This window comes from Gopherus evgoodei, chromosome 5, assembly GCF_007399415.2.
Source record: "Gopherus evgoodei ecotype Sinaloan lineage chromosome 5, rGopEvg1_v1.p, whole genome shotgun sequence".
NCBI classification, from domain to species: Eukaryota; Metazoa; Chordata; order Testudines; family Testudinidae; genus Gopherus; species Gopherus evgoodei.
Genome location: NC_044326.1, coordinates 85729676 through 85747998, shown reverse-complemented (window position 1 = coordinate 85747998; position 18323 = coordinate 85729676). Strand labels below are relative to the sequence as shown.

At 39.2% G+C, this 18323-nt stretch overlaps 1 protein-coding gene across 5 annotated transcripts in view; it reads left to right on the top strand.

The window, feature by feature from the left end:
- The window catches only part of DCLK2 (doublecortin like kinase 2), a 144340-nt gene that overhangs the window by 15515 nt on the left and 110502 nt on the right, over positions 1-18323 (top strand). For all 5 annotated transcript variants that reach the window (XM_030564331.1, XM_030564326.1, XM_030564330.1 and 2 more), the window contains exon 2: positions 8214-8548. In XM_030564331.1, coding sequence (XP_030420191.1) covers positions 8214-8548 — 335 coding nt within the window. The remainder of the gene's footprint in view (positions 1-8213; positions 8549-18323) is intronic.

The window sequence follows — 18323 nt, the reverse complement described above, 5'->3', positions numbered from 1 at the left end:
TCTTGACACAGGAGAGTCACCTTGCTAGAATACATGGTGTTTTGTAGAGTGTTGTTCAAACATTAATGCTTCCCTGTCTGGATGGTAGTGTTTTTTTTCTCATTTTACAGATGTGGGAAATGGGTGAAGAGTACTAGAATTTGTTATCTTTTAGAAACTCCACCTGTCCGCCCAATGAAGTGAATCCTATTTGCAGGGCATTGCTCATTGCTGGAGTGAGGGGTTTCAATTTGCACTTACGTGTGCTAGCTGAAGTTAGTGTAACCTGCCAGTTTGCCCAAGCAAATCAGTGGCAGATCCAAGATTATTGTTTGAGAGTTCCTGGCTCCCAATTCCATGCGTAACCCATCAGAACATGCAAAATGATGTCTTAGTTGGTGTAATTAAATATCATTATCAGAACATTTAGCAAGGTCTCTGATGGTATTTAGGAATGTTGGTTGAAATCCAGGCCCCATGGAAGCCAATGGGAGTTTTGTCATTGAACTCTCAATGGAGCCAACATTTCATCTCTTCTCTTAAATTACTAAACCAAGCACACACTCATTTATTTTAAAGAGAGGATGTGAGTTTTTTCCATTTTTAAATAGTGTTCGTTCTCTCTCTTCTGTTCTTATCTTTGATCTTGCCAGATGTGTAGGCATGCAGGTGTGATAGCCCAGTCTGACCCCACGTGAAGAGAGAGCAGGCATAGAACTGAAAAACAATTGAAAAACAATCTACAATACACTAAGGTGACCGAATAATAAGCCTGTCAGGTATCAAACTGGCTGTTAGATCAGTGTTTGTGAACTATGCCAGTTTTTGCCTGTGTATATTGGCTATTCTTTCAAATTCAAGAACCTGCATGCAGCCTGTGTTTTGAAATGGAAGTTTGGCAAAGTAGAGCTAAAATATTGAATTTTACACAGTCTGAAATGGATTTTGTAACTTTAAAAAAAAATTTTAATTAAAAAAACCTCCCTACCCCTTCCTATCAAAGGAAGAAAATTCTAACACCCCAACTTGACCCACCTCAGAAGAAATCCTAATAAATAGACCCCATGACTTCCCCAGATGTTAGAGACTTGGCCTTATTCAAACCTTGGAAAATGGAACTGATTTAAAAAAAAAGTTTTCACTGCTCTGGTAGATTAATATAGATTTAAAATATTATAGGAAGACTCTGTGTTGTGACGAGTGTTCCATTATAAATCTGATAAACTGTGTGTCATATTAACTAGTGTAGTGTAAATAAAATATCCTATCATGATGAGCATCTGTAATGGCAATGTTGAGGTAGCATTGGGAAAATCTATAATGGTAACATTCTAAGAACAGGAAGTCTTTCTGTTCTGTTGTTCTTTAATTTCATTATAAAAATTAATACATATATTTCATCCGGAACCTGTTTCTGTCCAACATTCATTTTCTTTTCTCCAGACTCTTTAATTTAAGCCTTGGCCATCAGGCTTAACTTTGACTTTTGTTAATTTTTTAGCATTAGATACATGAATGTTTTTGAAAGGAAGCAAACATGCAGTGAATGTCACTTGAATTAGCATTTTGAAGCCAAAGGCCCTTACTCCGTTTCTGTTGGTTTAACCCATGTTAATATTGAAACCTATATCTTTCTTCAAAGCATCTGTCACTCAAATTCCAAGTGATTTAGAAAATAAAAGCTTTTTGGGTGAAACTTAATCACTAAGGTACTGTCTGCTTTTGGTACATTTGTGAAGATCTCATGGTGCTACTTCTAATTTTCTCTCTTTGTGCACTGTAGTGCAAGAGTTACATAGCTGCCTGACATACTTTAATCCAGAGGTTGCTGATTTCAGTGGTTTTGTGTAATATCACTTCTTTTGGGATATTGGAAATATTAGTATTTTTATAACTGTTACAAGATATCTACTCTATGATGTTATTCAGTTAAGGATAAGTTCCTTCATATAAAAAGTTAGGTGAACTGAACCAAAATGTGGCTCATAAAATATTTTCAAACTCGAATGCCTAAAGTTAGGCACCTAAATAAATGGGAGATTATTTTTTCTTCTTCCACAGAAGCTGAACTGGAGATAGTTCACTTTTGATAAACAAGCCACTTAAGTGCCCAAATATTGATTTAAGTGACTAAAATTTGAAAATGCTGGCCCAAGTGACTTTCCCAAGGTCACCTAGTAAACAATTTGCTGAACTGTTTAGAGAAGAAAACTGGTAATTGGGATTCCTGGGTTCTGCTTTAATCATTCAAAACATTCCCTCTCACGCAAAGTACAAATATTTCCTTTTGTCCCACTGTACTGTGCCCATTCCTCAGCAATTTCACAAAGAAATCTGCTCCTTTTTAAAACAATTTCCAGAAAAAAAATTAGTCTGTAAAATAAATAAATAAATAAATAAATAAAAAGGAAAAAAAAATGTAGTTTAACTTTTTTTAAAAAAAAACCTTCATAGTTATCTGCTAACATCTGTTTTTACAGCTCATTTAGAAGTGTGTTTTCCTTTAACTGTTTTGGCATCTATAATTTTAATAAGCCTGTTGGCATGGGTTAAGAAAGATCTCTCAAATCACTGGGTGTTTGGCAATCCAGTATTTAGAGACAGAGCAGCCATATAGCTCAGTAGGGTTCTAGCAGAAAATAAGCATGTACCCCTGAATCTAATAGAGTAAGGACTTTTTCCATACTCTGTACTGTCTTTCATTGTTTGATTATTGCTGTTTGTTTCTGCATTTTGTTTAAAACAACAAAGATATCGCAAACTTAATGTGAAAATATTGCTGGAAGAGAAGGATAATTCTTAAATAAGTTCACAGATTTCTTTATGATGGGTAAAATAGTGATCTGATCTTGCCAGAAAATTGATATGACCACATATCAGAACTCTTGTTATATCAGAGTCTGGATCTGCCCTCTGATATACCACACAGTGTTCTCATTAAAGTCACTGGAAGCTGCACGCGAGTATTCAAATGATGAAATAATTACACGGAAAAATGGAGAATGGGCCAGATTCTTTCCTGCAACCAAGCTGTGCTTGGCGAACGGCAAGGCATGGGGTTTCAGGGAGCTGGTTTTGGCTCCCTGATTCATTTACGCTCTCAGACTTTAAGGCCAGAGGGGACCATTATGATCATCTAGCCTGACCTCCTGCACATTGCAGGCCACAGAACTTCACTCCAATGACAGATCTATAACCCCTGACTCAGTACTGAAAACCTCAATTATGATTTAAAGACTTTGAGTTACAGAGAATACACCTTTCACTCTAATTCAAACCAGCAAGTGACCTATGTCCCATGCTGCAGAGGAAAATGAAGAACACCCATGGTCTCTGCCAATCTGACTTGGGGGGAAAATTCCTGACCCCAAATATGGTGATCAGTTAGGGCCTGAGCATATCTGCAAGACTCACTGGGCTGACACTGGGGAAGGAATTCACTGTAGTAACTCAGAGCCCTCCCCATATAGTTTCCCATCTATGGCCATTGGAAATGTTTGCAAGATTGTTATAACATTTTTCCCAGATTTGGACCTTAGCGTCCAAAATATGGGTGTTAGCATGAAAACCTCCAAGCTTAGTTACCAGCTTGGACCTGGTAAAGCTGCCACCAGCCAGGAATCTGTACAGTGCCTGGCGCACTGTGATCTCCCCAAAACCTTTCCTGGGGGACCCCCAGACTCAGATTCCTTGAGTCTCACAACAAAGGGGAATAAACCATTCCCTTCCCCCCTCCGAGTGTTCCCTCCCTGGGTTCCTGGAGAGATATACAGAAGCAAGCTCCGTGAATCTAAACAGAGGGACTCCACCCTCCCTGTTTCCAGTCCTGGAAAACACAAGTACTTCCCCCCCCCCCCCTTCACCCAGAGGGTATGCAAAGTCAGGCTTAGTAAATCTAACACAAAGAGATTTTCCCCCTGACTACTTCCTCCCACCAATTCCCTGGTGAGCTGCAGACTCAATTCCCTAGAGTCCCCACTAAAGAAAAACTCCAACAGGTCTTAAAAAGAAAGCTTTATATAAAAAGAAAGAAAAGGACATAAAATGGTCTCTCTGTATTAAGGTGACAAATACAGGGTCATTTGCTTAAAAGAAAAAAATGAATAAACAGCCTTATCCAAAAAGAATACAATTTAACACATTCCAGCAACTACACACATGTAAATACAAAAGAAAACAATATAAACCTATGGTCTTCCTATCTTTTTACTTACAACTTGGAAACAGAAGATTAGAAAGCTGGAGATAGAAAAATCACTCTCATAGCCGAGTGGGTCAGACACAAGACAAAGAACTCGCACCCAAAACTTCCCTCCACCCAGATTTGAAAAAGTCTTGTTTCCTGATTTGTCCTCTGGTCAGGTGTTTCAGGTTACTCCTTTCCAGGTGAAAGAGACATTAACCCTTAGCTATCTGTTTATGACATGCCCCCCAAATTGCAGACAGTGGGGAAGCTCACTGGTGTCGATTTCCTCCTAGAACTTTAAAATAAACAGATTAATACAACACATGCACCTTTACATATACCGCTAAGTATATAACTAACATACTTTTACATTTTAAGAACACTTTTTAACTATCTGCAAGACCCACTGGGCTGACACTGGGGAAAGAGTTCACTGTAGTAACTCAGAGCCCTCCCCATATAGTTTCCCATCTATGGCCATTGGAAATGTTTGCAAGATATTCTGATGATTGGTCTGCATAAGTACCAGTGGTGAGGGCCCTATCAAATTCACTGTCCATCTTGATCAATTTCATGGACAGAGGTTTTAAAATTTGGTCAATTTCATGTGTTCAGACTTTTTTACATCTGAAATTTTGAGTGTTGTAATCGTGGGGCTCCCTTTTCTGGCAGCGGGGACTCACAGCTGGGGCGCTCTCAGCAGCAGGAGGAGATTGGACCCACATCCGAAAACCTCCTCTAACGACAGGAACCTTTCGGGCCCAGCACTGGAGCTTCCTGCAGCAGGGGGATGCACTCAGAGGTGGGTCTGATCTCCCCCTGAGAGTGGCCGTGTAGGAGAAGGACAAGTCCTGTCCCTCCCCAGCCTGACAGGGACTTGCAGCTAGGAGCCCCCATCTGGGGTGCTCCCCACAGCCAGGGGAAGATCATATTTCATGGGGAACGGCTTATTTCACGTCCGTGGCATGTGTATGTGGGGGTATTGTGACTCCTATGAATGATATGGCAAGGAACCAACCCCCCTTTCTTATAGCCCACTGTAACCCTCCTATAGGGTGGGGAGGAGGAGTGCATGATAAGATCCCAGCAATGGGTTGGTTGGAAGACCTGGATGGAAAATGAAGGGAAGTGGGTGGAAGCCCCGGGTAGTTACTTGAATGATCATGGAGTTGCCTGCACTGCAGACTTTTATCTGCCAGGTAGTCCCAGACATCTAATAATAAAGTTGTGGCCTGATTAAATCCATATCAAGAGTTGTCATAAACAGATGGTTAAGGTTAATGTCTCTTTTTACCTGTAAAGGGTTAAAAAGTTCACCTAGCCTAGCTAACACCTGACCAGAGGAACCAATGGGGGAACAAGAAGTTTCAAAAGGAAGGAGGGAAGTTTTTCCATTGTTTAGAGTTTCAGTTTCAGCCAGAGTGAAAAAGATCAAGGAACCAGCCTCTTATCAGAGTAGTAAGTTTTTAGAAAGGAATAAATAGGTTTGTTTATTTCTTTGTAACCTGTCTTATGCAATTAGAGGTAGAATCAAATTGGGTATTTTTTTGTGTAGCTAAATTTGTGCCCAGGGGAACATCCTCTGTGTTTTGAATCTGTTGTCTGTGAGAGTAGCTGGTATGCTAATCTCTCCCAGAGGGTTTTCTTTTACTTTCTTTTCTTTAATTAAAAGCCTTTTTCTTAATACCGGATTGATTTTTCTTTGTTTTAAGATCCAAGGGATTGGATCTGGACTCACCAGGGAATTGGTGAAGGAGTCTCTCAAGGCTGCTCAGGGAGGGGAAGGTTTTGGAGGGGAAAGGGAGTGATCCAGACACTGAAAATTCTGGATGGTGGCAGTGATACCAGATCTAAGCTAGTAATTAAGCTTAGAAGTGTCCATGCAGGTCCCCACATCTGTACCCTAAAGTTCAGAGTGGGGAAGGAAGTTTGACAAGAGTTTTCTGTCCTTCTTTCGTTATAGCTGGTTAATGGGGCTGGGTTAGATAATTATTTAATGACAATAGACATTGAGATTCAAAACGTTAAAGCTTTATAACCGTTAAAACACAAATTGTCAACATCACTTATCAAAATATACTAAGTAAATATTTTTTAAACTCTGAGTTCTCAAGGAACAATTTTCTTTACCTATCTGTAAATTTGGATTATTATTGGTGTGTGTGTGTGTGTGTGTGTGTGTGTGTGTGTGTGTGTGAAATTCAAGCCTATGTATTAAATATTTCCTCCTGATACATTTCATAGACACGCTGCAGACATTGACTCTGACTTCTCCTCCTTTTAGTATGAGATATGGTATATGACACTTTTTGGTATTAACAGAGATCTTCAAACTGTCAGCTATAAAAGGACTCTAAACTGCAATCTGCCAATGCATAGTGTCTGATATGTTCCTGTTGACCACAATGGTATCAGTCCCCAATGACATCAAAGAGTAGAACTGGGTTCCAAATTATGCTGAACAAAAATAACTAATAACTTAATTACAACTTATTTTCTTCAAATATAGCAAGTTAAATAAGCTTCCTGGGAGTTTGTTTTCCAGTGAACTAGAAAGGGAAAAGTCACTTCAACTGGATTAAGAAAACGGACAAGTAAATTTCAAATCATAGTAATTCAAAGGCAATTTGTTTCTGCAACCTGTGAAGGAAATTTACAGTTTCTTTTGCTATTTGGGAAAACAATGCAACTTTCAGGCCAGGTCAGTTTTTTTTAAGTCAAAGTTGTAGGGGAGCAAAGAAGAGGATTTTGTAATGGAAATTAGTCTACATAAGTGTGTTAGCATATCCATAGTTAAGTGTAACATCATGTATCTAATTTTCTGCACTTTTGAATTCTCTACATGTAGCATGATTCTCAGTCATCATTTATTAATAAAACGATTAAATATTTACAAACACTTTATTATAGCTTGCATGTTCATTTCAAATTAGAAAAAGGCCCATTGGGAGCAAATTTAAAACCTAGGTTTCAGCAGAATATTCTGAAACCTTTTGAATAGATTTATTGAAAACTGACTGTTCTGTATCCAGTGTTAATTTAGCATACTAATACAACCCCAGAGAATTACCATCATTTAGTCTAGAGTTCTGTTACTGTTTCTTTATAACTCCCTCCAGCAGTTTTTCCATTTCTCTGGTGTGTGAAATGATCTAACAAAATTCTGTCAACCATGTGACACTGCAAAGTAACAATAAAGCATAAGAGTTGCATATATGACCTATACTTACTTTTAGGGTTTTTTCCCCCATGAATGATTAAATTCTGGAAACTACTGGACTTCCTTTGAATTTATTATCTTAGAGTAGGGCATATGTATTTTACAAGCCATATGCTGTCAATATTTTAACAGGAGACTGTTATAAAATTCCCGGCCCCCCCCACCCCGCCACCACAAAAAGCCTAGAGTGTTTGTTTGAGCTTCAAGAGAGGGAGGAAGGACTACATAATCTATTATTGTTTTCCTATTTACACATGTTTCCAATAATCTGAGGTGTTAAGGAGGCAACATCACAAAGCAAGTTAACTAATATTGTTGTACACTTTTTCTGCAAATTCTTAGGCTTTGTCTCCTGAAAATTAGTCAAGTATATTACTAGAATATCACAGTGTACAATTTGTGACTAGGGAAGCCCAGTTCCCCCTATTGGGTACATTCTACGGGGTGGCGTGAGTGGGTGTATGCAAGTTACTTTTATTTTACTTTATTTTTTGTGTGTCCCAAGAATGTAATATTCTGTAGAGATAATTCAGCAGTATGTAGAAAGGGAGCTCTGAGAGAGAGAGAGAGAGAAATCTCTCCAACTCTCCCTTCAGTTTGAGTTAGCAGAATTTCTAACAAGGGACTCTTGAGGCCCTTACCTAGCATATCACTGTGGTTTACATTGGAGTCAATTGGGCAAGTAGATTATATTTGAAACTCAATGCATAGCACTGCTTCAGACAAGAAATTGTCAGTTTGGAGACTGTATGGAATAGTTGAACAATATGTTTAACATAAAATCCTAAATCACAATGTCTTTCTCTCTCCTTCCCCCGCCCCCTTCAGGTGAAAGTTATGTATGTGCATCCAGTGAACCATATCGCAAAGTTGATTATACCAAGAATGTCAATCCAAACTGGTCTGTGAATGTTAAGACTGAGTCTGCTCGATCCTTGACATCTCTGACATCGATGAAAAGTGAAGTGAAGGAGAATAAAGATTTCATTAAACCCAAATTGGTGACTGTTATTCGGAGTGGCGTGAAGCCACGGAAAGCTGTGAGAATTCTGTTGAATAAAAAGACTGCTCATTCCTTTGAACAGGTTTTGACTGACATCACAGAAGCCATTAAGTTAGATTCAGGCATTGTCAAGAGACTTGTAACACTAGATGGGAAGCAGGTAAGAGAACAAACCATCTTGGGTATTGACTATTGGGTACAAATTAAGCTGCCTCTACATTTATATTCTGCTATCATTTTCAGTTTTTGTTAGCATCTAAGTTCTACCCTGCTTATGAATATTATATTGTAACATTTATTAATTTTTCCAAAGTCCTCCTTTATCGTCCCAGAAAAGTAGGTTTGCTATTCTTCAACCAGCAGATGTAATCACAATTTGGGAGGCTGGAATAGGGAAAAGCTAAAATTGGAGTGAGTGCATCCAATCCAGGGTTCCTGTCACCCTCAGCTCATTCATTTTCTGTCTCCAGTAAATTACTGCTTTCACTTATAGGATATTATAGTAGAAATTCACTAGTTGATACTAGTGTGTGCATGTGGGAGTGGGAGCCCTCAGGGAAAATGAAAATATCTTCTTGTAGTCTTGTTACCTCCTTCCCCTGCTTATTTACTTCATCCACCTGTTACCTCTTGTCTTTCACTTTGCAGGGTCTTTGGGACAGGGACTAGTTTGTACAGTGTCAGAAGTCCTATTGCGCTAATCTATTTCAGGCTGTTAGCCATTTCTATAATATAGATTATTAAAACTCCAGGGCACATTAGACCTCAGCATATTAGTGATAGGGATGGGAACATTATGGGTGGTGATATACTTACTGTGGACTGAGGAAAATCTTCAGTTCTTGGCCCTCTGTGGCACTGGGGAATGCTCTGAAACAGGGCAAAACACATTTGGCTGCTACAGCAACTCTTCCTCATGCTCCTGGGAAGCGGGTATGGCCAGGCTATGATTGGAGTGGTAGTGAGGAGGAAGCAGTAAATGTTCTCAGGCAGGGTAGGCAAACTTCTAGAAAAGCTTTCTCTTCAATCTGCTGCTTTATTCCTCAGCTGCAGGCCTGAGGGGAACTGTCACTGTTACCTCTTCGTTATTGTGCAGTTTTTTCAGCTGTGGAGAAGAGTAAAGATGGCAACTGCTCTATTAAGGGAGGGAGATTCAGACTGTTACCCCAGCACAGACTGAGAACTGCCCTACGGGGCAGTAATGTATTTAGATTGCTGGGGACAGTGATATCAGTAACTTCATGCTGAAATTCTGCTTCTTTATATGCATCTCCCTTTCCAAAATGAAGCTGTGGAAGCAGATATTTCTACGCAACCGGCTCATAAAAGCTCGCTCTCCTTCCCTGTTCCCACCCGCACAATATACATAAAGCATGGAGCAAATTAAGGTCTTGGCTAATATAATTGAATCTGAGTAGGCTTTGATCTATTGACAGAACTATCCTTCACAGTGCAGCATTCATTTTGTTTTGTTTTTTCCATTTTTACATAGGGACAAAGGCAGCACTGAGCCCAAATGCCACTTAACCAATTCCTGACTTCTTTGCAGGTGCTGCATTACATTGACTCATCATACATTTGAGGAAGAAATGGGGGGGAGAGGGAAGGAGTAAATTTTAGAGTAATTTGCTGTTTCCCAACAGGCAGTCATTCCTTCATTTCATGCTGTAGCAGTGTTTCTGCAAGCCTCAATTATTCTTTCTAGTGAGGGAAATAGCAAGTTGCCTAGCTATACTTCCACCTTAGTCATATTCTTGCTGATTAGCTAATAGTGTGGGTGGCTGCACAGGTAACTCTATGGGGGCTCTGTCTTCAGGCACACTGATTAGCAGAAAGGCTCCTTTGCTTTGACAGGTAACTGTTTCACCTTCCTAGAGGGGAGAGATGCTTCTGCCTTTCCTTCAGTAATGGCCTGACTCTCACACATATAACACTGTGTGTGTGCAGGGTTTTTTTTGTTTGTCCTTTGCTGGGTATACGTAGAGGCTGGCACCAAGGGCATTTGTACGGTTTGGCAGATGGAAAGGCACTTTGCTTGCAGTTAGCAGCTAATGGAGATTTCTGAGCCCATTTTCCCTAATGCAGTAATTACTTATTCTTCCAAATTTGCTAGAAAGTCAATTCTTTTGTGTTGATGTCCTGCTGCTGGCAAAACTTGAAAGGCAACTTTAAAAAAAGACATTTTACAATTACAAAATGAAACTGCTGTTGTGTGGTTGGTTGGGTGGTTTTTTTTTTTATCTTCTAGAAAATACTCTACTAACCTTTCTGGCCTCTCAAAAATTAAGAAAAGTATAAATTGTGCTCTGCTAATTTGGAATTGATATAGGATGTTTGTTTTAAGTAAAGGCATTCAGATATTATTTGCAAAATAATTTTCCCCACAACATTCCTCTTCATTTCAAAAGGAATCCTTAGTTCACTTGTTAGTTGTTTTATTTTCAGTTGAGAGATTCACACTCTGAGGGGAAAAGATCTTTAAATTAGTGATCTTTTGAGTAAACCTTCCTTTTAATTTCAAGCAGTACATTGGAAAGAAAAGTCTCACAATAATTGTCTAATATTTTTCATCTACACATCAGACTGTTATTCTTTTATTATAGCAACAACATGACTATAGTTATGTATTGAGAAACATTTTCTTGAGATTTTGTGTATTATGAGAGAGTTATTTATTTTAAGCTATAATTTATAACATCCAATTAAACATTCTTCATTCCTTTGAACACCAATGACCTGTAGTTATAACAATAAGATCTGGACTTTTAGATTGTTAGTTGTCCAACTCTCAACAGAATCTAATTCCTGTTTCCCAGATTCTGACAGGGCATGAGTGCAAGACAAAATGCTTTGGTAAAAGTACCATGGCCTAGACTTTCTTTTCCTTTATTCTGGAGGATTTGCTTGATGTCTTCCTACAAGCAGAGTGAGAGCTGTATCTTTTCTCTTCATTCATTTCTGGAATCCCTCCTTCCTACTCTGAAGTGAGGTGAGACAGACTAAACTTTGTTTAGAAAGTTAATCCTCTCTGCCCCAAATAAAGGATGGAGTGTTTAGATCTTGTTAAAGGAGCTCAAAGTAGTTTCCAGCACAGACTAGATATTGCCCTACAGGTCAATAATGTAGTCAAATGACGGGGGACAGTAACCTTGTGCTGAAATTGTTTCCTTATGTTCAAGAAAGCACATTCTGTTGCCAGCTGTATGGTATAGAAATAGAAAGCATGTACTGGTCACATAATGGACATAAAATATTGTTTGTCCATCCTCATCTTGACTCACCTCTCTTCCTCCTTCATAGCATCTGCTTGGTGGTTTTTATTAACAATTTTATTGGGAATTTCCATAACAATTCACCAAGACTAAAAAGTTGGGATCCTTCCCCAAAAGGTTGTCAGTACAGTATAACAAATTGTACTGATTGAAAGAACATGCCTCAAACAATAGGTAATGCTTTTAGCTCACGCTTGGTCCCTGAAAACCAGTGTTGTCTAGGTAGTTATCTCCATGCTGCTAAATTGGAACAAATTCTCTTCAATGTTCTTTTAGGCCAGCTCCACATAAGGATCCCATAATTTATTAAAGAGTGGTAAGTGACACTCTGTATGTAAGTAAATGTTTCTAGTGGGAGGCTTGTCTTGGGCCTTGCTGATGTGAGATTAGGCAGCATTTCCTAATATCAACAAGAAATGGATAGGCAAGAGCAAGAGAAATAGGATTAACAGTATAATTGATATCTAAGATCTGTTCCTTCATTTTTCATCATCTGGCTTCCCCAGAGAATCTGAGACCCCCAGTATAATTCCCATCTGACTTAGGTTCTGTGCCAAAGCATTAATCCCAATAAATAACCTTTCAGTTTACAGAACGTAGTGTAAAATTAATATTTTCTAGCTTTGTAAAAATAACGTTGCCTTATGAGAGGGGAAAAATGAGGATTTATAACTTTATGATGCAACTGTAATTTCAGCAAATACTGGTTACCTGTGGGTGAGGAGGGAACTGAACCAATGATAGTGCAGGGCTGTTTCTGTAAGACTACATTAATTTTTCAGTTTAAAAATAAACCTTTTTTATCATCAGTAATGCTTACAGTGAAGAAACTAGGCGTAAGTTAATATGCGTAGCACTGTTGTGACTCTTCATCCCCTCTGTATTTTAAGCATATTTTAATTGCACTGTTACATTGCTGTCAGATATTTTACTGCAGGTGTTAGAAATTACTGTAATAGAGATTTGCCTCCACATTAGCTGGTATTGTACATACTCAAAAGCTATTGAAAATTGGAATGCGTCCCCATAAAGAGTGCTTTATCTTTCCTCTTATGTTTCAGGCTCTAAGTCAATATTGCCAACTCTCTAAGATTTATTGTGAATACTCTAGTACAGTTTTGGCCCCCTGCTTCAGGCAGTCTCATGAAGATGCTATTTTGGAGGAACTGAGAAAGAGAGATGGAGAAACTCCCTCTCACATTGTCCTGTAGGCTAGAGCAGTTTCAGTAAACTGGAAGCCCAGAGACAACAAGTTTTAGTCCTAGCTATTTCACTGATTGCTAAGAGTTGTGAAGGGCACAGAAACTGTGTGGTGGTGATGGACCCTCATGTGGCTACTGTGGTATGGTAACTCTCACTCATCCATTTTGCAGATAGATGATTGCAAGCTTAGCTTTCATGTAAGAGGTGCTTCTGCTTGCCTGAGCAGCAAGGGAGACTCCCAGTCTGAATATGATCCATTCAATCTTAATGCAGTTTCATCACCGTGAACCTGCCACAAGGGAAGCTGGGCACACAGTCACACTTGTGGCTTCTCTGGGTGGTTGGTTGCTCGATGAGGAGACAAAGGTGTCTGAAGATAAGGTAGTAATAGACGTATGTAAAGTAGTGTGGGAGTCAGCCTGCAGAAGAAACACTGTTGGACCAGGAGAAAAATCTTGAGACTTTGTGATTGGTTCAAAGAGCAGAAAACATGGAGAGTGTGTTTTCCATTAAAAATGTTAATCATTTTTGTCAGTGTTTTATTACTACAATAGCACATTTAAAAATTGAAGGAGAATGGGCCAAAGCTTTCTGTTGAAATTGTGCCACAGTAACTTGCGACAGTGGAATTTATCCTGCAGCTGTCCAGTGTCGGATTAAGATTGGTTTCAACTGCTGTCAGATTCTTAAAGGGCCCTAATTAAAACTTTTCCACCAGTAGGGAAGCCTGCCCCTGACAAGGACTTGAACCTTGTGCTGTCATCTCTTACTAAGCCTCCCTTTGAGCTGTTAGCTACCTGGAACATGTATCACTTGTCCATGAAAGGTGCATTGTGGCCATACCTCAGCCAGGACTGTAGATTAAATTGGGAGCCCTAATTGTGGATCCCCTGTGCACTATATTCCAGAAGGACACAGTGTCATTACAGCTACATCCCCAGAATGGCTTCAGAGTTCTGCATAAACCAACCTGTGCAATTACCTGCCCTTCACCCCTTCATTCCCAAACTGCATGAGTCGGAGACGTGAGAAGGCTTCATTTCGCTTGAGGTACAACATGTTCTCACCTTCTACCTGCAAAGGACAAGATTGATTTGAAAATCTCTGACTTTGTTGCCATAGCTGGACCTCAGACTTTCTCTTATCTCCTCGGAGAGGATCTCAAAGTGGATCATGGGTTGTATCTTACTCTATCAATTGCCTCTCATTCCATCCCAACAAGGGGCCAAGTGCTCGTGCTACAGGAGCACAAATGACATTGATAGCATCGTTTCAGGAAGGGCCTTCGTTTGACATTTCTGAGGCAGCTATGTAGACTTCTGTCCATATGTTCATGAGACGTTATACTCTAGGACTGAACTCCACTGCTGAGACATCCTCTGGGACAGCAGTCCTTTATCTGGCTCTGCAACCTGCATCCTTGCACCCTCCACTACTTGAGTACTGCTTATCAGTTCCCAACAGTGCAATACACCTAGGGACCAGCACTCAAAGAGGAGGAGGAAGTTCTTACCCTACAGTAAGTGGAGGTTCTTTGAAAAATGTGGTCCCTCTCTCTATTCCGCCCCCACCCTCCTTCCTCTCTGCTTCGGACCTTGCTTGGATTCACGGTAAAAAAGGAACTGGAGACGTGGTCAGCCGACACTGTCCTTTTATCATGTTGTTTGGAGGCACAAGGAGATTCAGAGCACGTGCAGACAAACAGATACTGCTTTCAAAATGCTTTGATTCTGGGCACATAAAGCATATGCATATCCCACAGAGGCATTCAGATAGGGACCACACATCTCAAAAAGCTCCAGTTACTAAAAGGTAAGTAACTTCTCCCATCCCCCCTTTCTGTCACCACCGCTACACACGCAAACAAAAAGTTAGTGAGACATTATGGTGAGTGGGTGGTTGTGGGATTTTTGTTTGTGATGGGTTTTTAAGTTGTAAGCATTCAAAATTCAGTTACTTTAGGAACCCTAACTGTAATGTACCCTCTTTGAGAGTTTTACAGTAGACTGGTAATTTTATGAATTAATATTTATAATATGAGAACTGTGGTTGTGTAATGGTTGCTGCAGAAACTGTATCTTTGAATAGCCTGACTTTTGTGTATGATGCTCTTCTGAGAGGGAAGGAGGGAACAAATCTGCAAGATAAATTTATTTGAATTTGCAATTACTGTACTATACAGTGAAAGAAGCACATGTTGAGACTCAGAATCAGATGCATTGAGGAGGTTTTTTTTTTGTTTGTAGATGGTTTTTAAACCTTGAGTCATCCATCAGTCTTACAATTCGTAGGAGAACATCAGCAGTCTACACTAGATTCTGCAGAGGGTACAAGGTGTATAGATTATGCCAACATGAATCTTGAGCTCTGCGCATCAGTGTGTTTTACATTGCTAGAAAATTTGTCACCCTCTTTTAATGCCTATATAAGAGAATAATTTGTACAGTCAACCATTCTATTTATGTTCGGTAAAAATAATGAGTAATGAAAATTAGTTGGAAAATGATTTCCTAACTCCTAACTATTTTTATCTTAGTGTATATCAAAAGCATTAGGTGGAAATTCTCCAAGGCAAAATTGAGAGTTTGCCATCAAACTCCTACTAAAAGGCAATGGGAGTTCAGTGAACAACTCTTACTTGTGCTTTTGAAAATGATCTACCTTGTGCTCGTAAGGAATATGTCCAGGGCAAGTTTCTGAAGTTTTAAAGAAGCAATTTCTGTCATATTATGTGCAAAAATTTTAAGTGTCTGAGAATCTTTCTAACTGGTGGTTTTTTAAAAAAACAACAACAAAAAAACAAAAAAAACCCAACTGCTTATATTTGAATAGCTAAAAATATTAGTCGCTGCCAGTGCTGCAACATCCATGCGGATATTTTTAGCAAGCTGGCTTCCGCTGAGCTAATGTGAATGTGTCTACCCACATTGGGAATCTCATCTCCCAGCTGCAATGTAAGCCTACCCACAGGCTAAAACTGGAGATAGCTAGGCAAGGAAAGAACTTTTTCTTAAGGTGCCTCTTACAACTTTAAAAACACACTTGTGCAAGGAGGGAACAGACTAGAATAACAACTCTTAGACCTACAATGACAATATAAGAATGGCCAAACTCGGTCAGACCAATGGTCCCGCTAGCCTAGCATCCTGTCTTTCAACAGTGGCTGATGCTAGATGCTTCAGAGGGAGTGAGCAGAACAGGGCAATTTATCAAGTGATTCATCCCTTGTCATTCAGTCAGAGGTTATGGGATACCCAGAGCATGGGGTTGTGTCCCTGACCATCTTGGATAATAGCCATTATGGGCCTATTATCTATGAATTTATCTAACTTTTTAAAAACCAGTTTATACTTCTGATCTTCACAGCATCCCTGGCAGTGAGTGACTGCTGATGAATATTGAGCCATGACAATTCCAAAATCTCTTTTGTTCAGGTATATCTCCTGAAAGGAGAAATGTTCAGAGGAGTTAGGGTGCCCTTAAGAGGACTCTGTTTCTCTAAAGGGAAGAATTGGGCTTCTGAAATTTTTTTAATTTATTTTTTTAGATTGCAGGGGGACCCCAAACACCTAAAAGTGAAGAATCCGTTGAATGAGGCAAGGACTGAAAAGGATAGGGAAAATGCATTAGGTGCAAACTAGATTGTAAGCTCTTAGGAGCAGAGACTGCCGCTTTCAATCTCAGTTTTTACAATGATGCCCCGTTTCTGATTGGGACCTGTGTTACTACAGACAGTAAATGGGAAGAATAATCTTTTTCCTCCTCCTTCCTTACTTCCCCATCTGTAAGCATCATCATTAATTAATCTGGTTAGATTTTTAAAAAAATAAGCTCCAAGCGGGGCTGTATTTTTGTCATGGTGTGTTTAGGGAAAGATTGTCATAACAACGTCAAGTCATACAAACCATGGTAAAAATTAAACGTATCATAGTTTTCTAAAAAATAACTGACTTATGCAGAATTTACTTGTATCTTGGATGGTGGAGCATAGCAATTTTGTATACCTCTTACACGTTGAAGCCTCCCGTTTTGATTTATTCTCAATGCATTAGTGTTGCTCAGCTGTTGCTCTTGGTGGTTATATCATGCATCAGTAAAAGCATCTGATGTCAGAGCCTATTTCTCTTGCTGGCAACGGTGAACAATACTTTTCAAAATACTGTGTGCTTTTGTTTGGATGTAATGTGGAAGAAAGTTAAACTGAGCTGTTTGTGTACAGGTGTGTATTACACAATATTCATAAATGAATGTGCACATACTTGAATATTTATTTTGGGGGTGGTTAAAACATCAGTATTATGAGAATATTGCAGCTGTGATTTTTAATGCGGAAAGATTTATTGTTTTTAAATTGCAGTAGATTATGAAACTATTGTATTCCAGTTAGAGCAAATACATGCCTTTACATTGTACTGCATGGGGAAAACTTCTTTTAGGCTTATTTCCCACTGGAGTCAATGGGAGTTGTACTTCCCTCCTCCAGGACTGAATTTGGCACATCATGTTTAATATTAGTAACGCATGAAGTAATTGCATTTCCAGTAATTGTAAATCCTATTTTCTTGATATAATGGAGACATGAGACAGGCAACATGAAATAGACTAAATGAACTGTTGGGGTGTTTCTTTGATAGGACATCTATTGAACTGTTTTATCGAAAGCTGAAACAGTTTCACCAAGTACAGCATATTCTGCTTCACCTCCAAATATTGGGAAACAAATCTCAAAAATCACTTTCATCATCGTGTAGATAGGGGGGATTGATTTTTTACAATCCAATCCTCTTATCTTTCTGTGTAAGGACTGTAGGATTGCAAATGCTAGTGACAAAGGGAACAAGGACTTTTTTTCCTTTTCTAGAGTGATTCTACTTGAATGTGTCTCCCAGGGGCTCTCTTGGATTTTTTTTCACCTAGTTGCTCTGTTTATTATGATAGCCAAATAATCTAATTTTAGTCACATACCATTATTATTGAGCAGCACAGTATTTCATACAGACATTCTTATATTTCAAGTGCTAAAAATCATTAGATATTTAAAAACAGAATTGTATTGAATACTGGGTTGTGCAGTATGTATATTCACATATGGATTACTGCAGAGCCTGCATGTAATCCCAGAGTCTTGTTTTTCACTAATTGTTTGGATAAAAGCATTTATACCATGTTTCCAAACACTACACACAATGAATCTGTTTCTGTAAATCATTGGCCTCTGCCCAAGGGTTCCACGATATTTACAAGATACTTAGGTGACATTTGGTGACTTTATTTGCATTCTCCATTATGTGAGTAATGGTGAGTAAAGCCCTGAATGAATTAACTTGTCCTACTTTCTAGTTTCTTTTGAATTCAGTGCACTTTCCTGTGCCACTTCAGACCACTTCCCCCTCCCCCTTCCAGCTCTTGACCCTTCATTAGTAAGCTTTTGCAGTGTTTTGTGATGGGTAGCGCGGTGCT